This window comes from Onychomys torridus, chromosome 9 (assembly GCF_903995425.1).
Source record: "Onychomys torridus chromosome 9, mOncTor1.1, whole genome shotgun sequence".
Lineage (NCBI taxonomy): Eukaryota > Metazoa > Chordata > Mammalia > Rodentia > Cricetidae > Onychomys > Onychomys torridus.
In genome coordinates, this window is record NC_050451.1 from 107,896,507 (window position 1) to 107,920,643 (window position 24,137).

The 24,137-nt window shown below is 42.0% G+C and overlaps 1 protein-coding gene across 1 annotated transcript; it reads right to left on the reverse strand.

The window, feature by feature from the left end:
- Window positions 1-872: 872 nt before the first annotated feature.
- On the reverse strand, window positions 873-1,889 carry Oxgr1 (oxoglutarate receptor 1). The gene has a single exon (XM_036198788.1). It carries the CDS (start codon window positions 1,887-1,889, stop codon window positions 873-875), a length of 1,017 nt encoding a protein of 338 aa, XP_036054681.1.
- Window positions 1,890-24,137: the final 22,248 nt, after the last annotated feature.

A 24,137-nucleotide genomic window follows, 5' to 3' on the forward strand; every position in this document is an offset into this window, starting at 1 on the left:
CTCAAAGAAAATTGAAAGGAAGTTGTAAATATCTGAGATGTAAAAATATTGAGAAAGGCACAGTTATGTTTTTGGATAATCTAGGATTTCAGTGAACACAGGCCCCAAAGGCTGAAAGACAGGAAGCTAGGTACAAAAGGATACCCTTGACTCTTGTTTGCTTCTAGTTTTCTTGGTGTCCCCATCCTCACATTAAAGCACTGGGAAGTCCAGGGCTGTTGTACAAACACCAGTTTCCATATGGAGCCAGTAAGTTGGTGGCAACAGAGATTCTCCGGGTTTTGTAGTTTCTAATCCTATATATACTTTATTGACACTAATGTACCTTATTCTCTACCCAAACAAAGACCTAAATAAACATATTGCAACGATCTCCTAAGAGTCTAGCCCATGGCTTTGGCTCATAACAACCTGAATATACTGTAGTTATTTAGAGTTCTACTGAGGGGGGACTTCTTGGAAGTTATATATAAATTATCAGTAGGCACTGATTGATTGATTGAATGATTGATCGATATTTGATGAGTGTATGTGTGAATAATATGCTCCCACTTGTGTGGTGGGGGAGGGGTGAATACATGACACAGCATGCATATGGAGCTCAAAGGACAACCTCACACATTGTCCCCCCCTTCTGTTTTGTTGGGAACAAGGTCTCTCTGAGGTCAGTCACAGTGCACAGTTGGCTATCTGGCCCTTGAGCCTCTAGGAATTCCTCTCTCTCCATTTCCATAGGAATCCTGGGATTACAGGTGCTCACTACCACACCCAACTTAAGTAGATTCTGAAAATTCTATTTCAGGTCCTCACATTTGCATGTCAAGAGCTTTACCCACTGAGGTATCCCCTTACTCTTGACTAAATGACATGACTCAAGGGTTGTTTGAGCAACTGTCTTTCTTGGCTTGTTCAAGATCCCCACTGGCTTTGCAACTCACTATGGAGCAGAATGCCTGCTGGAAGTTATTGCTGACCACTACATACAACAGCAGGTTTCCAAAGGTGTTGAGGGCAGCTAATGGTCTAGAAACAATGTAAGCTTCATGAATGTGACTCTCAATGGAGCAGCTGATTGAAAGCAGGCGAGATTCTATACGAATGACCCTCAAGATGTGAAAGGGTAAAAAACATATATAGAAGACTAGGAGTAGCAGAATGGTCAGCCTTCGAGCCTTCTGCTTAAAGCAGCTGTGGGTCTGAGGCCCATGAGTCAGGGTGCTGATAATTGTTGTGTAGCAAAGTGTCACTATCACCAAGGGCAAGCAGAAAGTGGTGGCTGTCAAAATGAGATTGTACCATTTGATAGTAGTAAGGTCATCAGAACTTGTGAGGTCAAGACAAGCAGACCTATTGGTCCTGGTGGTTGATGTGATCAGAAAAGTCATTGGCATGACAGCTACCAAAGAAATGACCCACACGCCAGCACAAGCTACCACTGCCCATCGAGTTTTCTGAATAGAAAAACAGCTCATCGGGTGAATGATCACAACATAACGGAAGATGCTAAAGCAGGTGAGGAAGAGGATGCTGCTGTATAGGTTAAAATGGAAGCCAAATCGGATGAACTTGCACATGAAATCTCCAAAGATCCAGTTTTCACCACTTGCATAATAATGGATGAGGAAAGGAAGGCTGGTCAGGTACAGCAGGTCTGTCAAGGCCAAGTTCAGCATGATGATGGTACTGCTCTTCCAGGGTCGCATCTTGAAAATGTAGATGGAAATCGCCACTGTGTTCCCTGGAAAGCCCACAAGAAAGATAATGCTGTAGATAGCAGGAAGGTACTGCATCTTGAATGGGATTTGCTGCTCATCGGTGCAGTTTTCCAAAGCAGCCACATAATCCAGGAAGTCAGAATCATTGACTGGACTGTCCAGTGGCTCACTCATGATTCCTTTCTTTCATCTTGCAAGAAAATGGAAAAGTACAGTCTGGCCATGGGAGTCCAACGAAAATAAACTAGCTGATCAAGGAGAACAGAGAACATTAATAAGAACAAAGGCCACCTGGCGAGGACAGCCAACATCCTAAATGTATCATTTCTTTCTCTTTAAAATCTAAAGAGAGCTTATGGGGAAGAGACTGAATTCCAGGGAAGTGACTATAAAAGCACCTAAATAATAATATAGAAGCCAAATTCTCATAGAATTAAAATAAAGGATTGAGACAAGAAGTCATGTGAAACTATGGAAAAGTTTGTCCTGCTTCTGTTTAGCAGATCATGGGGGGTCACAATCATCTTCGGGGACTCAAGAGTAGAGATTTGGCATTAATTAAGTCCTCTATGTATTAGCAGGATGTTGCCTCTAAACCCCTCACGATGCTGCTCATGTTTCTTATTACCTTTGGTTTACAGAGGCAATAAAACCAGGAAAAGTTGTGCAACCTAAGCCTAGCTGCACATCCAGTGACTTGGCTGGGTCCAAATCAGGCTTATCTGATTTAGAAGCCATTCTCTTTCTATATTACCATTTTTTTTTTTTTGGATGTTTGCCAGAATTGCCTTAATTCACTTCAGAAAACTGAGAGTATGAAGATCTAAAAAATAGTACAGTAAATTTTTCCATTTGTAGATTTGGGGCTAGAGAGACAGTTCTGTTGGAAAAGTGCTTTCCTTAAAGGCACAAGAACTGGAGCTTAATCCCCAGAGCCTGTGTAAAGAGCCCAGGCAATGTGGCACATGCTTATAACCTCACCTTAGGAAAGCATAGAGGGAGATCTCTGGTGCTTGCTGGCCAGTTAGCCTAGCCTGCTGTGAAGCTCTAAGCCAAGAAGAGACCCTGTTTCAAAAAGACATGACACCCAAGATTAACCTCTAGCTTCCACATAAACAGGCGCACAGGTAAACGAATGCACACAGATACCCACATATCCCACATATACACACAAATACAGAATTAAAAACAAAGTTGTCATGAATGGCAACACTGTGTGTGAAGAGGTAGATTCAAGGTCAAATTTTGGCTCTCCCAATCTGTTTTAATTTCTTTTTTTTTTTAAGCTTTATTTTTTAAAATAATTTATTTAACTTTATTTTATGTGCACTGGTATGAAGGTGTTAGATCTCCTGGAACTGAGGTTTCAGACAGTTGTGACTGCCGTGTGGGTGCCAGGAATTGAACCCGGGTCCTCTGGAAGAGTAGCCAGTGATCTTAACCACTAAGTCATCTCTCCAGCCCCTATTTTAATTTCTCTAGAGAAGTGGTTTTGTGTGTTCAGGGGTGGGATCAGCAGTGCAGTGCAGTAGTTAGAAGCTTGGACTCCAAACTCACATGGATGATGCCCACCTTAGTCTCTTCGCAACTGTGAGCCCCTCAGTAATTTTCCTCAGCTCTTTAGGTCTGGGTAGGAGGCCATTTTAACTCCATTCTTCTTGCTTGTCTTTCCTAAAAAAGTTGAACAGCAAATTTAGTATAGCCTTATGATTATGAAAAGAGGAATAAGTTATTACAAGCTTATCATTTGAATGTACATATTTTGAATGTAAAATATATCCACTTGAACATTTGTAGGGCACCCACTGTGTACTAATTAAGCAATTTTCCAGATCCAAAAGATGAATACACACAAATGTATTAACCACAAAGTCTGAAGCAGCAGGAGATGGGTACAGAAAATTTAACTTTACTCCAGAGAGCGTGTGTGTGTGTGTGTGTGTGTGTGTGTGTGTGTGTGTGTGTGTGTGTAAGTAAGTAAGTAAGTAAGTAAGTAAGTAAGTAAGTAAGTAACAAGAAAAACAGTTGGTGTATATCCAGTAGTATAATAAACACTCATAAGGTTAAATGGTTAACCAGTAAATCATTTGGTAGATCATAGTTCAAGGCTACTGAGATCACAAAGACACAGAAAGAGAAGACCACTACAGAAAGGTTACTGATGTGGGGATGTTTTACCTGAACCTAGCAAGAAGTTGGATTTTTTCCAACTGAACGTCTTCATTGGGGTTTCTATTACTGGGACAAATCACCATGACCAAGGAAAATCCTAAGTGTGTTGAATTTGGAGCTTGCGGTTTCAAAGGGTTAGATAGAGTCCATGACGTCAGAGTAAGGGAACTATGGCAAGAAATCTAAGAGCTCACCTCTTCATCTACAAGTTGGAGGAAGGGGTGAGGGGTTGGGGAACTTTGGTGCTAGCTGGAAATGACTTGTTTTGAGGCTTTTGAATCCCTCACCAAGTGGCACACCTCCTCCAACAGGCCCACATCTCCCAATTCTTCCCAAACAGTTCAACCAATTAGGGACCAATTTTCAAACATATGAGTCTGTAGGAGCCGTTATCACTCAAACCACCACACTGAGGATGAAGGAATAATGGAAATGAGATGACATGGGCAAAGGTTCTGAGATACAACAGACTTCAGGAGGTACAGGATCCTTGTAGCTCAAAATGACTGTGTGCTAGCTGGTTGTTATGTCAACTAGATACATGCTAGAGTCATCTGAGAGGAGGGAACCTCAACTGATTAAATTCCTCCAAAAGGTTGGGTTATAGGCCAGCCTATAGGACATTTTTTAAATTAGTGAACTATGAGAGAGGGGCCAGCTCATTATGGGTGGTGACACCTGGGCTGGTGGTCCTGGGATATACAAGAAAACAGGCTGAGCAAGCCATAGGGAGCAAGTCAGTAAGTAGCACTCTTCCCTGGTCTCTACATAAGCTTTTGCCTGCAGGTTCCTACCCAGCTTGAGTTCCTACCTTGGCTCCTCTCAATGGACTGTGATTCTGGATACATAAGCCAGACAACCCTGCTTCTCTCCAAGTTCCTTTTGGTCATGGTTGTTTTATCACCAAAAGGAAGCCCTAACTAAGACAGGCTGCTATGTTGGGGGACATTTAGATGATTCTATGTGTATACATATAGTAGAGGACCTGAGCTGGGTTCCCAGAACCCAGTGGGCAGCTCATAACCACCTGTAACTCTAGTTCCAGAGGAATCCAACCACTCTGGCCTCAATAGGCAGTGTATTCATATGCACATACTTGTATGCTCACACATGTGCTTGCACATTCATGCGCATGCACATGAACATACACAATTTAAAAATAAAATAAATCTTTTTAAAAAAAAAATGGCAGATGAGAAAAATAATAACAATTATAGTGCTGATAGCACCGGCAACTAGTACTTTGATGGTCTCTGATGGTCCTCATTTCTCAGATGAGGAAAGTAACACATAGGGAAGGCAGTGATGTGTCAAGGTCACACTGATGGTAAACCAGGATCTATACTGAGACAGGCTGGTTCCAGGCCTCGACTTTCTCTCACAGTCAGTAGGGAAGAGGGAGGTCCTAAATACCACATAACAAAGACGAGACAGATGTTACCCAAAAAAGCTTAGGAATTCAAACATTGAAACTGTGTGACGTAGAGCTGAATATAAATAACTGGGCTACCTATTTCCCTAGGCTGAGTTTTAGCAGGGTACCTGGCTCTGGGTAAAGTAATAACTCAGTGTTTGCTAGCTCAGAGCTTGCTGATGATGTCACTGTTATCTTACATTGAGTCAACGTCATCAACCATTTCTCCATACTACTGTACAAATGTATTGAGACTGGCCCACTTAACAGAAGCAGGGATTAGCAGAACCCTCCCTTGTTATCTGGTCTCCATTACAACACCCTTACAGACCTCATTTAGCCCAAGGGAGAACAGAAACCATTTCCAGGTCCATTACTTCCACTCTGTTCTGCTGAAGAGACACTAGTCCAGGGACAGGGGACATGCTTCTGGTTGGGGCCAGGACACAGGGCAGAGGCTGGCACCCCTGAGGCCTTGTTCTGCCAGTGGAAAAGGAAGGCTTCTCCTGGGAAAGGAAATGCAATCTAAATGAAGAAGTACACATAGAGCCAGCACCTCAAGTCTGGAATCAAATCCTACAGAGAAGCAAGGATGCTGGCCTTGCAGGAAGGTACTGTGGGAGATTGACCCCCTGGTCAAACACCCTGTATGCGTCTGTGCACAAAGAGCAGGAAGTTACCTAAACCAGAGAAAATGAGCCTATCATGGAGTCCCTGGAGTTCCTCACTCCCTACAGGAGTTCTTGAGATGTCAAGAGACCACCAACCTGCTCAGGTTATTTCTGGAGCAAAAATGCAAAAATTGTTTTTGTAACACCCCAAAGAATCTTCCAGGATACTTCGTCCTCAATTGAATTTGGCTCAAAAGGAAGGGGGAGAGGGAAGATAAGAAAGAGACGGGAGCCATAAGCCTAAGTGACCCTTGACACACATGCTGCCATATTTGGGCTTCTCTCCTCTTTTCTTAGATCTAGGCCTTGTGTAAGTCTCCATAGCACCAGAACCTCTTCTCACAAATACTAGAACCTCTTCTCAGAAATCAGGTGAGTGAGCTGCAGTTAGGCAATTAGGCAGTTAGACAAGGGTAGATAGATAACCCCCAGAGCAACATTCACTGTTAGCTGAACAACCTATGATTAAAGTCCACTCCCTGCTTGCAACTCCCTTTGCCCCTACATATACACCTAAAGAGGAAAATAAAAATTTGGAGCTTGATCAGACATCCTGTCTTGCTCTCATTCTTTGTGTCTCTTGTCCCTCTCATTCCCCGGACCTCCCTTTAGGTCCCCGTCGAAGACCCTGCTGACCAGGGCAAGAAAAAGAGGAGGAGGAGAAAGAAGAAGAGAAGGGGGGAGAAGGAAGCAGGGAAGAGAGAAGGGAGAGGAGAGGGACTAGGGGGGATTCCAGTACAAGCACTTAGTCTGTTAATTCTTGGAACGCAGAACACAAGTCACTTCATTTCTGCCTGACAGGATAATTCCCAGGGGAACCAATAAATATTTTTTGAATATGTTAAAGAGTAATCAGTAATATCAGCAACATATTTAAATGCTGAAGAATGAGGGAGGTGGTGACTACTGCTTAAAAAACAGATCTTGGTTCTTTAATAACTTAAGGAAGGAACAAAATTACAACTTCTATATCTGCCAAATACCTCAGGTGATGTTATGAGGACATTTTAAACAGCAGTCACATCAGGAAAAGGCAAGTTGTAGGCAGACACAACCACCTTCATGTTTTGAAAAACAACAGCTCAACTTGGCATTTGATGGAGTCTGATTAATTGTAAGAGAATGGGGGTTGGCTACAAAATTGAAACTCTTCCATAAAACCTCACCAAAATTATGGCCTGAGTTTACAAAACATGTGTTACATTTACAACAGCACACAGAAACCAGTCCAGGCAGTGAGCAGGGTAAGGAAATGCAGTTTCTTTCCCTCCTACACCTAGGGTCCTGGACATTCCACTGCCACAGTCTGTGGTGTCTGGCCATCCACACCCTGTTAGTTAAACTCACAGGATGTAGGAAAATAACACAACAGCATCTCACGTGCAGGGCCTGTCCTGTGCCATAATGGTGACTCCCAAACTTGAGTAGGCTGTTGATCACCTGGAACTAATGGGCTCTTTATTACCAGGAAATAGTGATGCTGTGAGGGTCAACCCTGCAAATTATGAGTGTGAGTGAGTAAAAGAAACCACCAAATGCATGGCACAATTTTATGAAGAAAAATCCTATTTTTAGTATCTTCCCCCCCCCCCCCCCCCCGTCCCAGATCAGGAAAAAAATTTCATTCTTTGAGGCTGGTTGAAGAATATATTTTAGGAAGACACATATTTAGGAATATATTTTAGGGGACTACTGTCTTCATGTCCCACCCTTGACCCCATAGATGGGTATTCTAGTCTGTAGTTAAAGAAGGCAGTGTGGACCCCCCTGAGGAGCAGTGTTTACAACTGTACCTACACAGTATCTGTGTGCTTGCAGTGAGATTATCTCTGACGTGGTATTCCTGGGGTATGAGCTGTCTCTTTCAGCTCGCCTTTCATTCCCTCACCCTGAGCATTTCTGGTGCTGCTCCAATGTCAGATTCACAGCTGACTCTCCTTTATGGAGATCTGCCTGTGGACTAGGCAGGTGAAAATCTGAAACAGTTACTGTCCGTTCCTTCCAATAGGCCTTGGAAACTCTGCTGCTTAGGTCACTGTTGGTTATCAAAAATAATACGCAGGACTGTCAATCACACACATACACACACACACATACACACACATACACACACAAATATGTATCTTGGTTTTCTCCTATACACATTGGCAAACTGGTGAAAAGAACAATTTTAATCCCTCCCATCCCCCACCACCCCCACTTACCCGCCCACCCCCACCCCACCCACCCACCCCCGCAAAAGAAATGTGTGACATGGAGGAGCCCTTGTTCTCCCTAAGCACAGAAGGAATCTCTCTCCTTAACCCTTGAGATGTTTCTACACTTTTCCTTCGGTTCCCACTTTCAAATCAAAACTTCCAGCTCTTGAGGCTGTAAAAACTTGTCAAGTTGATGAAACCCAAACCCATGGTTTTAGATTTGATCGTTGAGAGACTCAAATTAAATATGTGGACATTTTCCTCAGGAAAAAAAATGTACTTATGTACACAATTTGGAGAGTCAGAGATATTCTCATGCTAGTTAGCTAAATTTACAATGGGACAAGAGAGAGCAGCAGGAAACTTAAGAGGGAAAAAGCTCCTTAGGAGTGTGGACATGGACAGTGTCATTGGTCAGACCTGACACCAAGTCCAGAACCATACAGCCCTGAGTTTAGAGTGTACCCTGCAGTCTGGTGATCAATGGGGAATTAAAGATGACCATTTCCTCCAATCCCAAAATTTCCACATTCCCTTGTACAAAGTATAGAGTGTGATGGGTAGTGCTGAATTTCTCCAAGCTTCTCACAGATAAATCTCTGACAGTCTTAGATTTTTGGTTCCCCCTTACAAGCCTCCCATCCCCTGCCAGAATCATGGATGCTTCAGCCACCTTTAAGACAGTTAATTTGTAAGAAAGAATGGGGCTCTGCTGCCCCTTGTGTGTAAAACCCCAGTTCAAAGCAGAGTGATGACCTGGTACTGTTTCTGGGTATACACCCTTCAAACATAAGAGTGGGGATTTGAAGAGACATTTGTACGCCTCTGTTCCCAGCAGCAATATTGACAACAGCCAGGAGGCTGAAGCATCCCAAGTGCCTATCCACAAGTGATGGGTAAGCAGTACATGGCACATACCTATGATGGTATGTGCTTTGGTCTTAAAACCCAAAGAACTGGCACATTACAACATGGATGAAAGTCAACTAGTCTTGATACAGCAAATAGTGCCTAGTTCTGCTGTCCTAGGTCCCCTAGAGTTCACACACAGAGGTACACAGTTAAGAGGTGGTTGCCTTTGACTGGGAGGAGGAGGGATAGGAGGTCATCAATGAATTAGTGGGACTGAATTTCAGTTTTACAAGATGAAAGAATCCTGGGGCTATGTGGGGGTAATGACCACAACAAGGCCAAGGGTTGAGATTACATTTTATGTTATATGCATGTTATCATAATTAAAAATATTTTTGAAGCTCACTGTTCTGGTGTCACTGAACAAAGGATATTGAAAATTAGAGCAGTCCAACATGCAGGCTTGTGTAAAACCAATGCACCATGCCCTGTTCTTGTTATGTAGCTCTTCTGGGTGCATCTGGGCCATTTGAACTGCTTCACCAAACAACGATGCACTGCGCTCCAAAGTTCTAAACTGGTTTCATCAACAAGACAATCACTGTGAACTACTTGTCAAGGATTATCAAGGATTTTTAAAAATCTTTTAGTTTATAAATATTACTTCTTACTATAACTCAGAATTCCCAAACTATCATATTGCTTTGCAGGGAAAAATAATTAATCAATACAAATTGAAAGAGAAAAATAAGATTTCTATATCTTTAAAAAAAAAAAAAAAAACAGCCTTTATAAAACCCTGTTACTCTTTTAGACTAAGTACAAAGCTTAAGATCTGGGGATCAAGATGAAGGATTTATAGGAGGGTAGACTCCAGGTCCTATTTAAAATTGGTCTCTTGCCCTGATTTAGAGCACACTCTCTTAAAATGAACCCCCAGTGGTGCAGGATTCCTACACTTACAGGCACAGCCCTGGAGAAGCCCAGGTGTCACCTGTCATGTACTGCAATTGCTCCTTTGAAGTAGGTCACAGGCTTATCTCCATGATGATCAATAGGCTCCAACCTCTCTAATTAGAGAGCAAGGGCACCACAGTGTCCTCTGTTCCCCAAACTCTGCAGAAAAGGCAAAGTTAAGTAACCTTCTCTCAAGGGTCATTAATTATCAATCTGGGCTTGGTATGGGAAGAACAGACTAATCCATGAGAAATAGTTTTAGCCTTTATTCAGTTTTGTAATGCGAAGGTGGCTGTGAGGGTAAGTGCAGGAATCCTGCACCACTAGGGGTTCATTTTAAAGAAGAGAGTGCACTCTAAATCAGGGCAAGAGACCAATTTTAAAGACGAGCTGGAGTCCGCCCTCCCATAAATCCTTCATGTTCAGCACATGGACCCTTCTGCTTCTCTGTCCTCTGGTTGTTGCTGCCCAACTTTTCTGTGCCCTTCAAACACTTTTCCAGTGTTCTAGCTGTGCCTGACCACTTATGGTATTGCTTTATGTTTTTGTAACCTTAGCTGTGTTTGATTAAGAAGAAATACTCTTAGGAGATGATTTTCATGATCTAATGAAAAAGACTGGCATTTATTGATATCTTGTTGGTGGATGCTAAATGAAAACGTACTAATTAAAAAATTAAGTTTTTTTTTTTTTAATCTACAGTACAGCATACCAGGGAATAAGCTCACCCTTTGTAATGGCTTCCAGATCCCTGTGATACTTCTTTGATGAGGATAGAGACATTAGAAGTCAATGGTTGGGCAAGTCATTCTCTATATTAGTTACTTTTCATTTCCTGAGATAAAACACTGTGACCAATGCACTTAGAGGAGGAAGAGTTTGTCTGGGGCTTACGGTCCCCGAGAGTCTACGATGGTAGCAAAGAAAGCTAGAGGAAGGCAAGGGCCACTGAGAGTTCAGGGCCCACATCAGGAGACACACTAGAGGTAGCTAGAGGACTTTGAGTCTTCAAGTCCACCCATTGTGGCACATTTCTTCTAACAGAACCGTGCTGGGACTTACGGGGCCCATCTCATCTAATCCACCACATTCTCCGAGGGCAGTTCCAGACTCAATGGATCTTAGGCGTCAGAATCTATCAGGAGATCAATGATTTGTTTCTTAGGAAAGTAGGCGCGCTGTTGCTATGCATTGTGGATCACTTCCTGAGGTTCTCTGTCAGCTCCATTTGCTGATATTTAAATGTTTCTGAACTGATGCATCTTTGTAGATAGTTCTTAACTATAGAAAAGGGGTTTCTACAAACAACTTAGAAAATACCAGGAGAGAACTCTATAGATTATATATCCCTGAAGCAGGGAGAGCAGAGAAAAGGAAAGGGGCATTAAAAAAAAAAAAGGATGTAGAAGACTGAAATGTAGCAGTGGCCTCTGAGGACCCTGTGCAGGAACACTTTTGCCGCACACTGCCTGGTCTCAGCAGCTGTCCTTAATCATGGAGGAAGATTCTGCAACCCTTCACCGCCCGAAGCCAGAACCAAGTGGCCAGTTCAGATGCTCACTTGGGGCAGAGCCTGTCTCCCTGAGTTGTGTTTACATCAGCTTTGTTGTATTGTTGCTTTTTAGGGCCTGAAAATTCCTTAGGACTTTTCCCTTTCGGCCCTAGCATAGAAAGGAAAATGTGGCAGACACATGTAGGCATGTGGAGAGAAGCAAGAAAACAGAGAGCTCATGGGACTGAACCCTCGGCTTTTTGCAACACCAGTTCTGTTTGGACAGCCCTTCCTTTCCATCCTGTCTTTCAGATTTGAGGCATAGTATCTCCTTAAACTTTAAGGAATATGTTTTCCCAGAAACTCTTTTTCCTCTTCCAAATATTTAATTTACTTGATTTCTGTGCCATAAAATACAGCATTTATTTAGTTTTAAACTGTTTAATAATTTTAAAAACAAAAATAATCTTATGAACTTGAGTCTTGCCCATTCAGTAAGATTGAGAATGTCATTTGTAGTTTCTTCCTTGTGTATTACAAAGCACCTCAGATCGGCATGTCAGGCGTTATACAGCACCACCCTCCATCTCCATGGGGTAGGCTATCCGTGCTTACAAATGATCATCACAGCTGGACTTGCTGGGTTGTTGATGTTCCTCCTAGAAGCAGAGGCAGGGGGTCACTGGATTCCAGGCACTCTTCAGTTATTCATATGTGATTTTGCTATAGTTGCACATGGCTCCAGGTCTCTGGGAGAAGGTAGGCTACTTAGGCTGGAGAGGTCCAAAGGATGTGGGAGCTCCATCTGCCCAGCTGTGGGGAAGCCATCCAAAGTCCTGGCTGCAAACTTCCAGTGTGTCTGTTTTGTGGTCACCCATGCTCTGTAAGTAAATCCAATAAACCCATTGGTTCCCCAAAGGGAACTTTGGTTGAAATCAAACTTTACATTTTTTATTGAGATCTTAGGAGTGGATAGACATTGCCTAGAGAGAAAATTTTTACAACAGCATGAAATAATAATCATCTTTTTTTATTAGAAAATAAGTAGAACTTAGAGTCTTAATCTTTCTTTGTCTTTAACACAAAACTCTTTAGATATTATTTATTGATTGACACCAAACTGCTTCCTCTGACCTATGCCCAATAAGTGAGCATCTGAAAAAGAATATACAGAAAGAAATTGGAAACCACTTATCATGGCTTAATTATATTTTTTTAAAGATTACTTTGTTAAATAAAAGAAATTTATCTGGGTGTGGTGGCACACGCCTTTAATTCCAGCACTGGGGAGGCAGAGGCAGGCAAATCTCTGTGAGGTCAAGGCCAACCTGGTCTACAAAGTGAGTTCTAAGACAGCCAGGTCTGTTACACAAAGAAGTCTTGCCTCAAAAACTCAAAATAAATATAAAATAAATTTTACAGAATAAAAGTTAAGCTGGATACTGGGGATCCAAGTAGGTAGTAGGGGAACTTACCTAGGAAGTACTGGGTTCTTGGTTCAACTCAAGTATGAGAAGGAGTCGGGGAGAGAGGAAGGGGAGGAGAAAGAAGGAGGAAATAAAAGGAAGGAGAGGAGGAAGGGAGGAAGAAAGAAACGAAGAAATGTTGAATTGATGCATTTGATTTAGGTGATTAAGAAACTATTAATGACCTTGAAACCATTCAGTCAAGTGGTAGAAGCCAAAGAGTTTCTCAAGTCAGTTGAATGAAGGGTAAAATGAGAAGCTACAGCTTGTTGGGAGAGATGAAATAAGTGAAGATATGCTTTATGACTGACATGTTTAAAAGGAAAAAGTTGGTAGAAGCAGCATAAGCAGCAATATTCTATAGAAAGTATAATCAAACAGGCTAATGGAGGTGGTGAAAAGGGCCAGTAACAGATGAAGGGTAGAAACGGGAGGAGAGCAGTGTGGCGCCTGGAATCAGGAGCTTGTGTCCTAATCCTGACTCACATCTTTAGAGGCTCCACGACATCCCCTCTAACTCTCATAGTCACAGTGAAACATGAATGCTCTGGCACTACCTTAAACAAGTGAAGCTGGATAGCACAAAGATCACGTTCACAATGCAGGATCCTCACCAGGTCAGGAGCAAACAGAAAGGGGGCAGGGTTATCCTCTGAGACAGGAGAGGAAGATGAGGGAAGGTCTGTAAGAAGAGGGGAGGGGCCATTTCCATTCCAGGGATGCTGTGTCCTCACAAATATCAATATTAGAATTAGCTGAGAAGTTTTGGAAAACATCAAATGCTTAGATCCTCACAGAAATCCATTAATCAAAACCTTTGAAGGTGGGCATAGTCTAAATATTAGTTATCCATTAACCAGCTATCACAATTGACAGGCCAAGTTGAAAAAAATGATCAAATGGACTACATATTGTAGATTTACACATTTTAAAGATTACTGAAGCCAAACATTGACAAATATTAATAACATTATGCTGAGCACAAGAAGTCAGAAGCAAGGGAGCTCATAGAGTGTGATTCCATCTCAATTCTGTCATGATGTGGGGGGAGGGACTGGGGTGATCTTGGAAGTTAAAAATGAGCACACTGGTTGCTTCTGGGAAAGGATAGAAGTTGACCAGAAGGGACAAAAGAAAACTTTCTAGGTTTATAAATCTCCTATGGCTTGATTATGGTATGAATCACTCAGAAAAAAAAAATACAGTTGTCAGTACTCATTGAACCAGGTGTTTAATATCTGTGTACTTACTGTATATAAGTAATACGATGATTAAAAATTAATTACCTCCAAGGAAGACTTGAATTAATTGGTATGGGAAGTGAGTGATGTACTGGGATTTCTATAAGCCTTCCAGGGAGGTGTATACAGGTTTAAGAACTACTAGACTAAATCATCGGCAGAGACTGAATGAGACAGAGAAAGGAAACTTGCAAAAACTGATAAAGGTTTGGAACTAGAAAGTGAGATTAAAATAGGTAGAACATTGTCTCTGGAAAGTAATTGTGGATTGTAGTTCTCAGAGCACACCGTGGTGCTTGAAATAAAAGTCAATTTTTATGGCAGTCTGCAGACCCACAGAATAAAGTCTAGGGATTTGCATCTCAACGATTCTCTCTGTGTATTGCTGCACTCTAACATTAGGAAACTTCCTGAGGGTGAAACCCTAGCCTATCAGTAGAGGGCAGGGAACCAATGGAGGGAGATTCACAGACTCTGAGGGCAACTGGAATTTTGAGCAAAGGCAGGAGTTGGAAAATCAAGCACTCATGTGACAACCAGGAGACACAAGTGTCCACATTAAACTGAGGAGAGGATGTACAGCTGTAATGTGAAACAGTCCAGCTTGAGAAATCAAGAGGAAGAGAAAGAAGGAACTTGGAGTCTGAGGTCAATGAATGGACTGATGTGTGCCTTTTGGGAAGTCTCTAGTGCTTTTTAAAAATGATCACTTTGAAATGGACCAAAAATAGGTGGACAGATCAAAAGTTTTTATGAGAAAAATTACCAAAATGTCACAGTAGAATTCAACATGCATTGGAGATGGGCCTTGAGGAAACTTTAGACAAATGACAGTGATTTTTAAGGAAGAAATCTCAAAGCCAGGTGTGGAGGTGCACACCTTTGATCCCAGCACTCAGAAGGCAGAGGCAGGTGGATCTCTGTCAGTTTGAGGTCAGCCTGCTCTACACAGTGTGCTCCGAGACAGTCAGAGCTACATAGAGAGACTTGTCTCAGATAGATAGATAGATAGATAGATAGATAGATAGATAGATAGATAGATAGATAGATAGATGATAGATAGATAGGCAGATAGGCAGATAGGCAGACAGTCAGTCATATTTGGGTACAACATTGGTTTGTACAAAAACATGGACTCTTAAAATTAAGGAAATGTTTTACTGAAATATTTCAAAAAAGTCCATTTAGGAGACAAGTAAGGATAAGCAAGTTCTGAAAAATACAATGAAAGCTTGAAGAGAGACTAATTCTCACCTCATCCTGGCAGTAAGAAGCAAACTGTCATCAATTCTTCTACAACACCTAAAGAGCACTGAGGCCAATCCCTCCGCACTGACCGGAACTCATTTCTGGCAACAGGTTCCCTGTGGCCTGGTGTGACCCAGAGGGGCAATGGAGCCAGTGTGGGGTCCCAGCCCTCGATTCACAGAAACTGTAACATCATCAGTGTGGTCTTTGACTACACCAAGATGCTGGTGGCCTGTTCCTTAGCAACAGGGAGACTTGGGCCAGGCTGCTGGATCTCCTTTCATAGGCTTTCAAGAGCCCCTGGAAGTGAATGAATAAAGGAGTGTAACAAAGCCATCTCAAATGTGTTTAGCATCTCACTGTCCACCAAAGTGTGTATTGAGCGTGTTCTTAACTCGAATATTTTATAAGCAGTTTCCACTGAGAAACAAGAATGTCCTAGGAAATGAAGAAAGGAACTAAGATCTGCTGTTATCTTGAACTCTACTCTTCCATACTTATACTTTTATACATAGACTTCTGTTACTTATACTTAAAGTCATATAAATTCTATGTTGTATATTGGTTATCTGTTATGTTTATCATTTTCTGGTGTTCTAGTTAAGTTTTTTCTACTTACGTTTTTTTTTAGATGTTTGAAAATATAACAATCATTTTAGACATGAATGATCCGGGTTACTTAAATCTAGTTTAATGGAAAAGGAACAGCTTCAAGAGCCAAATGCTAAATCTGTCTCCTTCATGGAAAGTTTGACAAACACTAGAATCTCAGTCTTCCTTTTGCCTCTAAGAAACCTTCTCTCCACCCATCTACACACCAGACATTCACCAGTGTTCATCTGCCTCCACATTCTTTCCTTTGCCAAGGTACACGCAGAGTAATATGTGGCTTTTGTGAGCTCCAAATGACACCACTAACACAGTTAGCACAGGATGGCAAAGGTGAACCAAAGAAAGCAATTCTAGCCACATTCTAGCTCTGTGGCTCCATTTGTCCTGTCACCATAGCAACAGATCATCAAACACACTTCTTTTCTGTTTGAAGTTCAGAGCGTCTGATTCTCCGGTGTAGAATAATAAGTGTTTGTCGTATTTTCTACAGTAGCCAATGCCTACCACATGAACTTCACCTAACATTGAAATAAGAATTGTTGACAGAGATTCCACCTCTGTTTCTACTGAATTGGACACTTTGGAGAACATAGGGTCAATACAGGCTGTTGAACTGTGCTCCTAGGCCCTACAGCCAGTCATTTTCTTTTTCCGGTGACCACAGCGGGGCATCACCAGTATCACCTTCATTACCCCCTTTCTTTGTCTCACTTCCACATTTGGATGAAAATGCCTTAGAAACATGCGGAACCTGCTCTGTGGATTCTTTGTTGTGGGATTTTCAATCTCTTCCCTGTGACCTTTTGTATAGCTTTCATGATTAATTTTTTCCCAGGGCTGTGTTGGCATAACAGGCCACTGTACCAACCTATTAACCTTTGAAAAATCAAAGTTGAAATCTGATTTGTGTAAGAAACCCAAAATAGTTTTCAACTAGCCTGGAGTTGATGAACGATAAAGGGGACAAGTCCATCTCCATGACAGACAGGATTTAGATGTGGACAAGCAGATGTGAAAATGAGGCAAGTCATATAACTCAGAAGCAGAGATAACACTGTGTTCATCTCCCAGCAGTTTGCCTGGGGGTTTTCTTGTAGAAAAAATAAAATACACAAGTGATTTAATTACAGTAGCTATTTCTAGCTGTCTCTGACTTATCATACAGTTCTCCAGAGCCTACCCCTTTCCTGCTTTTTATACTGACATATGATTTTTAATTATAATCATTCAGCTGTTTATTGCCCCTCCTTCCCTCATTGTATTGATTGATATTTCATTAAATTGGAAATTTTTAGACATTCTTTTTAATCATAAATCTTGCTTTGATCCAAATTATGAGTTTAACTGAATCCAGACTTGTGTTAAATTCTCACGACTGTGTAGTGATAATTGAAGACACAGTGTATGCTCCATTTGGCTAGTCCACGTTCTGAGAACCCTGACTCACTGCCGTTTCCAAAGGTGGTTTATTTCTGGCCACTGCAGACCTCCCTCACCCTTCTTCCAGGCACAGCGGACTGATGACCTGTGTCTCAGAAGTCCTTCCAGCTTTGGTACCTGGGCTTTCAGCCCTACTTTATTTTTAACTAAGGGCAGATAGGTCGCCAAATCTCCAAGTATTACTCTTTGAAGAAGCAGGTCTCTATTTGTTATTGTGTTATATACTTATTTGAAGATTACACTGACACTCTGTTCCCTCAGAGTAGCTTTCAAGCCTGGTTTTCTGTAGTCTCGATGGTTATAGCACCATGATTCTCACTCGGGAGGACTGCAGTGGGTGTGAGAGTGTGTGGAGGTGGAAGGGAGTGTGGTGAGAGTGTCAACCTGAACACCAGCCTCCCGAACCAATTATGATGAAAGAGCAACTCCAGGGAGCCCTGGGTTTGTGATGTTAGACACCCTGGGTTTTCAGTCACTTTCCCTTCAAAAGAGCTGAGCTCAGGACAGTGTTCTTTCCTGACTTTAAACATGGAGTTCACATGGCCTCTTTTCCACCATGGACTTGTGCACTTACTTAGGCCTTGAGCAAGGTCAGCGAAATGACTGCAAAATGAAAATGTGAGCTCTGAGATTAAAAAAATCAAAAGTGTCTCCATAGAATTACAATATAAAGTTCCCCCCTTCTTTACAATCTGTCTCAGCCCCTATCATTGTGTGTTCCTCCCATTTTAGTTTATTTTATGTCATTCAAAATTAAAGAAAAATTAACATTCTAAATTATTAACATTCAATTTACCATTCTATTGTGCTGTGCTGTCTTTAAATGCAAATATGAGAGCATTTGTTCAATTTATGGGAAGTGTTCTCAAAATTATACAAGTCATGTTTCTTTTTTTTCCAGTGTGTGTGTGTGTGTGTGTGTGTGTGTGTGTGTGTGTGTGTGTGTGTGTGTGTGTGCTGCATTCCTATGTGAGCAGTTGCACAAAAATATATAGCTACATGTATACATGCATGTGGAAGCTGACCTCAGCTATTGATCCTCAGGAATGCGATGTACCTCCTTTGATAGAGAGAGTTTCTTCTTGGCCTAAAGCTCACCAGTTAGGCTAAATTGCCATTCTAGGGAGCTCCAGGGATCCTCCTGCCTCTACCTTTCTGGTATTCAAGCATGCACCACGCCTGGTATTTTCTGGGTTCTGGGATCTCACTCAGGTCCTTGCGCTTGTCAAGCAAGCACTTAACCAGTTGGTCCTTCCTGTTCCCATCACAACAGTCTTACTCCAAAGCCTATGCACGAGGGTTTCTTTAGTTTTCACCAAAATAATGAAAAAGCTACGCAAAATTAACTCGGATACTTTTCTTTTTATTTACCATATTTGCATCACCTACTAAAACTGTCTTTGGCTTACTGAAGAGTAAAGAAAATCTGAAAGCAATATGAACTGTGGATTGCTCCAGTATTCCCTTTTCTTCTGCACCACCATTACCATTGCAAATTAATGGCCTGTCCTGTGAGGTAACACACAAATAAGGCAGGCTAGAATATGGATCCTTGCCCACAAAGATTTCTTAGGATGATGTTAGCTTCTTTCTCTCTTCAAAGGAAGCACTAGATTGAAAGCACAGCTTGCAGGTACTGCCAGTGTACCTTTTTTTTTTTTTTTTCAGAGCTGAGGACCGAACCCAGGGCCTTGTGCTTGCTAGGCAAGCACTCTACCACTGAGCTAAATCCCCAACATCCCAGTGTACCTTCTTAACTCATATGTTTACCTAGGAATTGCACTGGGTCTCCTGGAACTCTAACACATTGTGGCATCAGAACTCTTGGTTCACTGGGTGCAGTGAATGCTACTTGAGAACAGGGCTTCAGAAAAAGGGCTAGATATGCACACTGTATATACCTGCTCTCTCCACTCATGTTCTACTGTCCCACAGCATTTCACTTATAAACCTAAGATGACATCATCTAGAATTTCCAGACAACAGTAGCAGAACATTAAATCAAGTAAAGAAACCTTTTCATGGTAGTGCTGTGGGATCAGGTTGTACAACCAATAGATTAGTCCTGGGCTTGAGTTAAGAAATCATATATTTGACTGACTCAGGTTCAATCTGAGTGGATCTATCAAAATTAAGCACATTTTCACAAATGTCAATTAGGGAAAGCATTTATATCACTGTTTCTAAAGTTGTAGATTGTAAAAGACATCAAAATTGGTTATCTTTGAGATTGTCTGGATTGCCGCTGTCACCTCTGGTTCCCCCCTGACTTTTGTGACAGAATGACCTGAAAAGCTTTGACCTATTTGGCTGACCACTGGCTTCTAGTACAAGTGTCTCTCTCAGAGACTGCATAAAGTCTTAAAAAACCTTCTCATTTCAAATTGAAAAGCTGACACACTATTGGCTACTTCACTGTAGGCCAAAGCCTTGCATGGCTGATCATTGTTTAGGGGATATGGCAAATATACTTGTGCATAAAGGTGAACTTTATCTGTAATGGCTGGCTCTTCACTCAAAGAGAGTTAACATAGATAATTATGGACTAAATTATAAAAGCATAACAATTGAGATCTTTGAAAGGTTCCACAGCTGAAGTGGGGTGAGTCTGTGACAAAGGGAGTTTCACAGTCCTTCCATTACACTATGTATATACACACAGAGACACATGGCCCAGCCTGCCCTTGAGCCCTTACATATCAGTGACAGATATGAATTATTGATCCGTATTTCTCAGTCCCTGGAGTTCTGAGGTTGCAGGTATGGACCATCAAGCCCAGCCTATGATTAAAGACTTTTAAAAATCTAAATGCCTCAAAACAAGGATGATACCATGACTTAACAAATAGTTGGTCCTCAGACATAGCAGGAGAGTCACCAAAGACTCAGCACTTACTGAGTCATTCCATAGAAGGTCCTCATTGCATATCAATAGAAATAACCAGGAGTAATATGTACATGTTTCCCCAGCCACATCTTTCTCCCTGAGCACCCTGGACAGCTTGGGGACACAAAAGTCTCACCCCTTGAGGTATCCTGTCACACTTCTCAGAAGTACAGGATAGTAGGTTCAAGGTGGAAGTCCTAGTGACCATCCTTCCCTTTTTGCCCTTGTGCACTGTCCCCAACTATGTATGCACACAAGGAGAAACATAGACAAGTTACTGGGTAGTGTCTGTCTCTGTCTCTCTCTCTGTCTCTGTCTCTCTGTCTCTCCTCCCGTGTGTGTATGTGTGTGTGTGTGTGTGTGTGTGTGTGTGTGTTTGTGTGTGTGTACTATACTTTGCATGTGTCAGGGTACCAGAGGCTCTATGCCTGAAGCAGGGTGAATTCAGTAGGCAGGGCCAAGTCTGTGACATGGTAGAAAGGCACTGTATCTGTGTTCTATCTCCTGAACCCACCAGGGAGAAACTTCCCAGACACCGTATATTCATTTGCCTAGTGTCTCATCAGATAAAGTGGGTCATGGATATTGAAGGGGATCCTACTAAAGAATATCTGAGTAACATGAGCAAGGCAGCCACTGAGTTGAACATAATAACTACCATACTGCTGAGTTTGGCTCTGTATTTTCCTAATGGGATGACCTTAGACAAGTCATTCATTACTGGAAGTTACTCTTTTCTTAAGACAGATACTTCTTTAGTGCTAGAAGGACAGAACAAGTTTAACAACCATGTATGCTTAACACAGCATATGGACCATTGTAATTATAATAGGAGGTACTGCCACTATGTGTCAACAACAATGCCAGGCTGTAGAGAATCAAAGTATCCAAGATTCCATGTCTACCTAAAATAATCTCACAACTTAGTTGTCCAGAAAGATCTAGTACCTTACCAAATTTTATTTCATATCAATATAGCATATACCATTAATGACAAATACACTTTACACTGTGAAATCCGGTCTTCCCTTTTCTCATCTTTCACATCAGGTAATAAGGCACAAAGAGCTTGAATAATCTCAAACTGGGAAAGAAAAGGACAGACCTAACCTACGGAACCCATCAAGACAAAGTCCAGAGCTCAGACTTCCCCTTGACACCATGACCTCTCCTCTTGTCACTAAAAGTATGTTCCAGACAATGACCATCAGATTTACTTCTGAAAAGATCAGTCTAATAATCCTCCATGACTTCTGTCTGAGCGTGTTCCCCTCAGAGCCGTCTTCTAGCTGTATGCTAAGGCACTGGGATTGCCCAAACATAAGAGCTGTGCCTCACTAACATGCTCCCCTCTGCAAGTTCTCTGCCTCCTTTAGCCTGTTTACAGTGCATGGTTCTTTGTGATGGCCTTCATGTAACGCTGAAAATTGGGTACTCTGACACCTACTAGAGATGACATCTCTAAGGATGTCTCAAAACAGGTGGTATAAACAGCAACAGTTCGGCTATTCTATTCATGGCTGGTTCTGTCAACTCTCAGTGTATTTAGTAGAATATCCCATAGGGATTCTGTTTTATCATGAATTCTTACTTAGGTCTTGGTCCATTGCATAGATCCTGCAAAGCAGAAACTGGTCTCACACATAAAGTAGAAACAAGCAGCCAGGTCTGGAGCAGAGGATTGGATAGAACAATATCGAGTATTTGAACACCATAGTCACACAATTAAGAACCGATGACCTGGAACTGGCGAGATGGCTAAGTGTTTAAAAGCACTTGCTTACCCTTGCAGAGGTCCCAGGTTCAGGTCCTAGCACCCACATGCTGTTGCAGGGAATCAACACCCTTTCTAGCCTCTGAGAACACCAGCTACACATGTGGTGCACATACCTGTTTGCAGGCAGATCATTCATAGACATAAAATAAAACAAATAAACCTTTTAAAAGGAAAGAAAAAATGTCAGCTGACCTAGTAATAGGATGTGACAGAAAGTGACGTCTTTGGGTGACTTTTGCTAAAATGAACACAATCTTGACATGAGTGCCCCATTTCATACTCCTCTGATGACTATCTTTATCTCAGCTCAGTCACACTTCCAAATGACTCACCAAGGCAGTATTCAAACAACTAGGACAGTGATGCTGAAACCCCATAAAGCTCCTGTTATCAGAAAAGGAGACATTTTCTCCAAATGTCTTTATGAGGTTTGTTGTGAGTTTTCATTTACTGTTGAGATGCTGAAGACAGGTCTGTTCAGTCAGGCTCTCAGAACGCTTTAATGGGCCCTGACTTTTGCAACTGCCCCTGGATTTGGACCATCACCATTCTCTTGCCTTCGGCCAAGTGCTTACTTAGAACTGAATATCATAGCAGGGTAACCAAATGCCCATCCATTTTAGAGCACTTAGGTGACTCGCTAAGAAATATGGAGCAGATGGATGTTTGGCATCGACAGAGGTCAGCATAGGTCAGATATCTATCTGGAGGATGGTATAGATACTAGCTAGAGTGTGTGTACTACAATTGGAGTATTTGTGCTCTGCAGAAATAAATCTGGACCAAAACAAGCCTTTTAGGATCTAGCAAGGAACCACGATTGTGATGTTGAATGACCAGAAGGCCAGCACTTGCATGAATCTCTAAACAAATTAAGATGTGGAGGGAGGGTGGGGAAGACACTCAGTAAGTAATTGCCACACAAGAACAAGGACCTTAGTGTGATTCCCCAGAACCCAAGATTTTAAAAGCCAGGCAGGCAGTGATTGCTTATAATCCTAGACCTTGGGAAACAGCAAATGGCAGGTCACTGTGGCTCTTGGCCCAGCTAGTCCAACCTAATCAGGGAGCCCAAAGTTCCAGCAAGAGACATTGTCTCAAAAAAATAGAGGGAGCTCCTAACGAGTAACAGCTGAAATTGACTCCTGACCTCTACACACTGATGCATGCATGCACAGCCACACATATGTGTATTTACCCACATAAACATGCAGGGAGAGAGAGAGAGAAAGAGAGAGAGACAGAGACAGAGACAGACAGACAGACAGAGACAGACAGACAGAGACAGACAGAGAAAGGGAGATGGAAACATTCAATCTGGTAATCTCCTGTTATGGCCAGTGAGGATTTATAGGACACACTAGCCTGTGTGTCTCTTCTCTGTTCCTGTTCTAATATTTGGCATTCACTAGCCATGGAAAGTGGGGTAATTAATACAGGGAGTCCAGGGGCATCTTTGGGGATCAGACCAGCTAAAGAATCAGTAGAACTCATCAATTGCCTTGTAATTTGAACAGTACCTTGGCAGACTTCTGGCTTTTCATGTCGCTGCTCCTCTCCTTCTGATCAATTCTTGTGAATTCTGAAGACTCTCGTGCTTAAAGAGAGGAGGCAGCCCTGTGTCTCCACAGCCTCCTAAGGACTGTTTCCTGGAGCAGTGTGACTCCAGTTTACTCTGGCTGTCTTCTAGAATGGGTCCTGGTTTATATTCAGTTTCTTATTTTCATTTTAAAACCTAGCCTGTTAACACAAATGGCATAAACTGCCCCTGGTGACCCTTAAGTTTGTGTGGCCAGAGAGCAATAAAAGTTTCCACCACAGACAGGTTAAAGGCAGCAGAAAGTGCTTGCTTGCAGCTCCAGATCTGGTCCAGTGTTTTGGTATTAGTGCTGTTGATGCTCATTAAGAGAACATTGTGATATAACATTCCATTAATTGTATGTTTTTTCTGCCCCTCCCCCCAACGCCATGTGTTTCTAAGGATTCTGGAAAGAT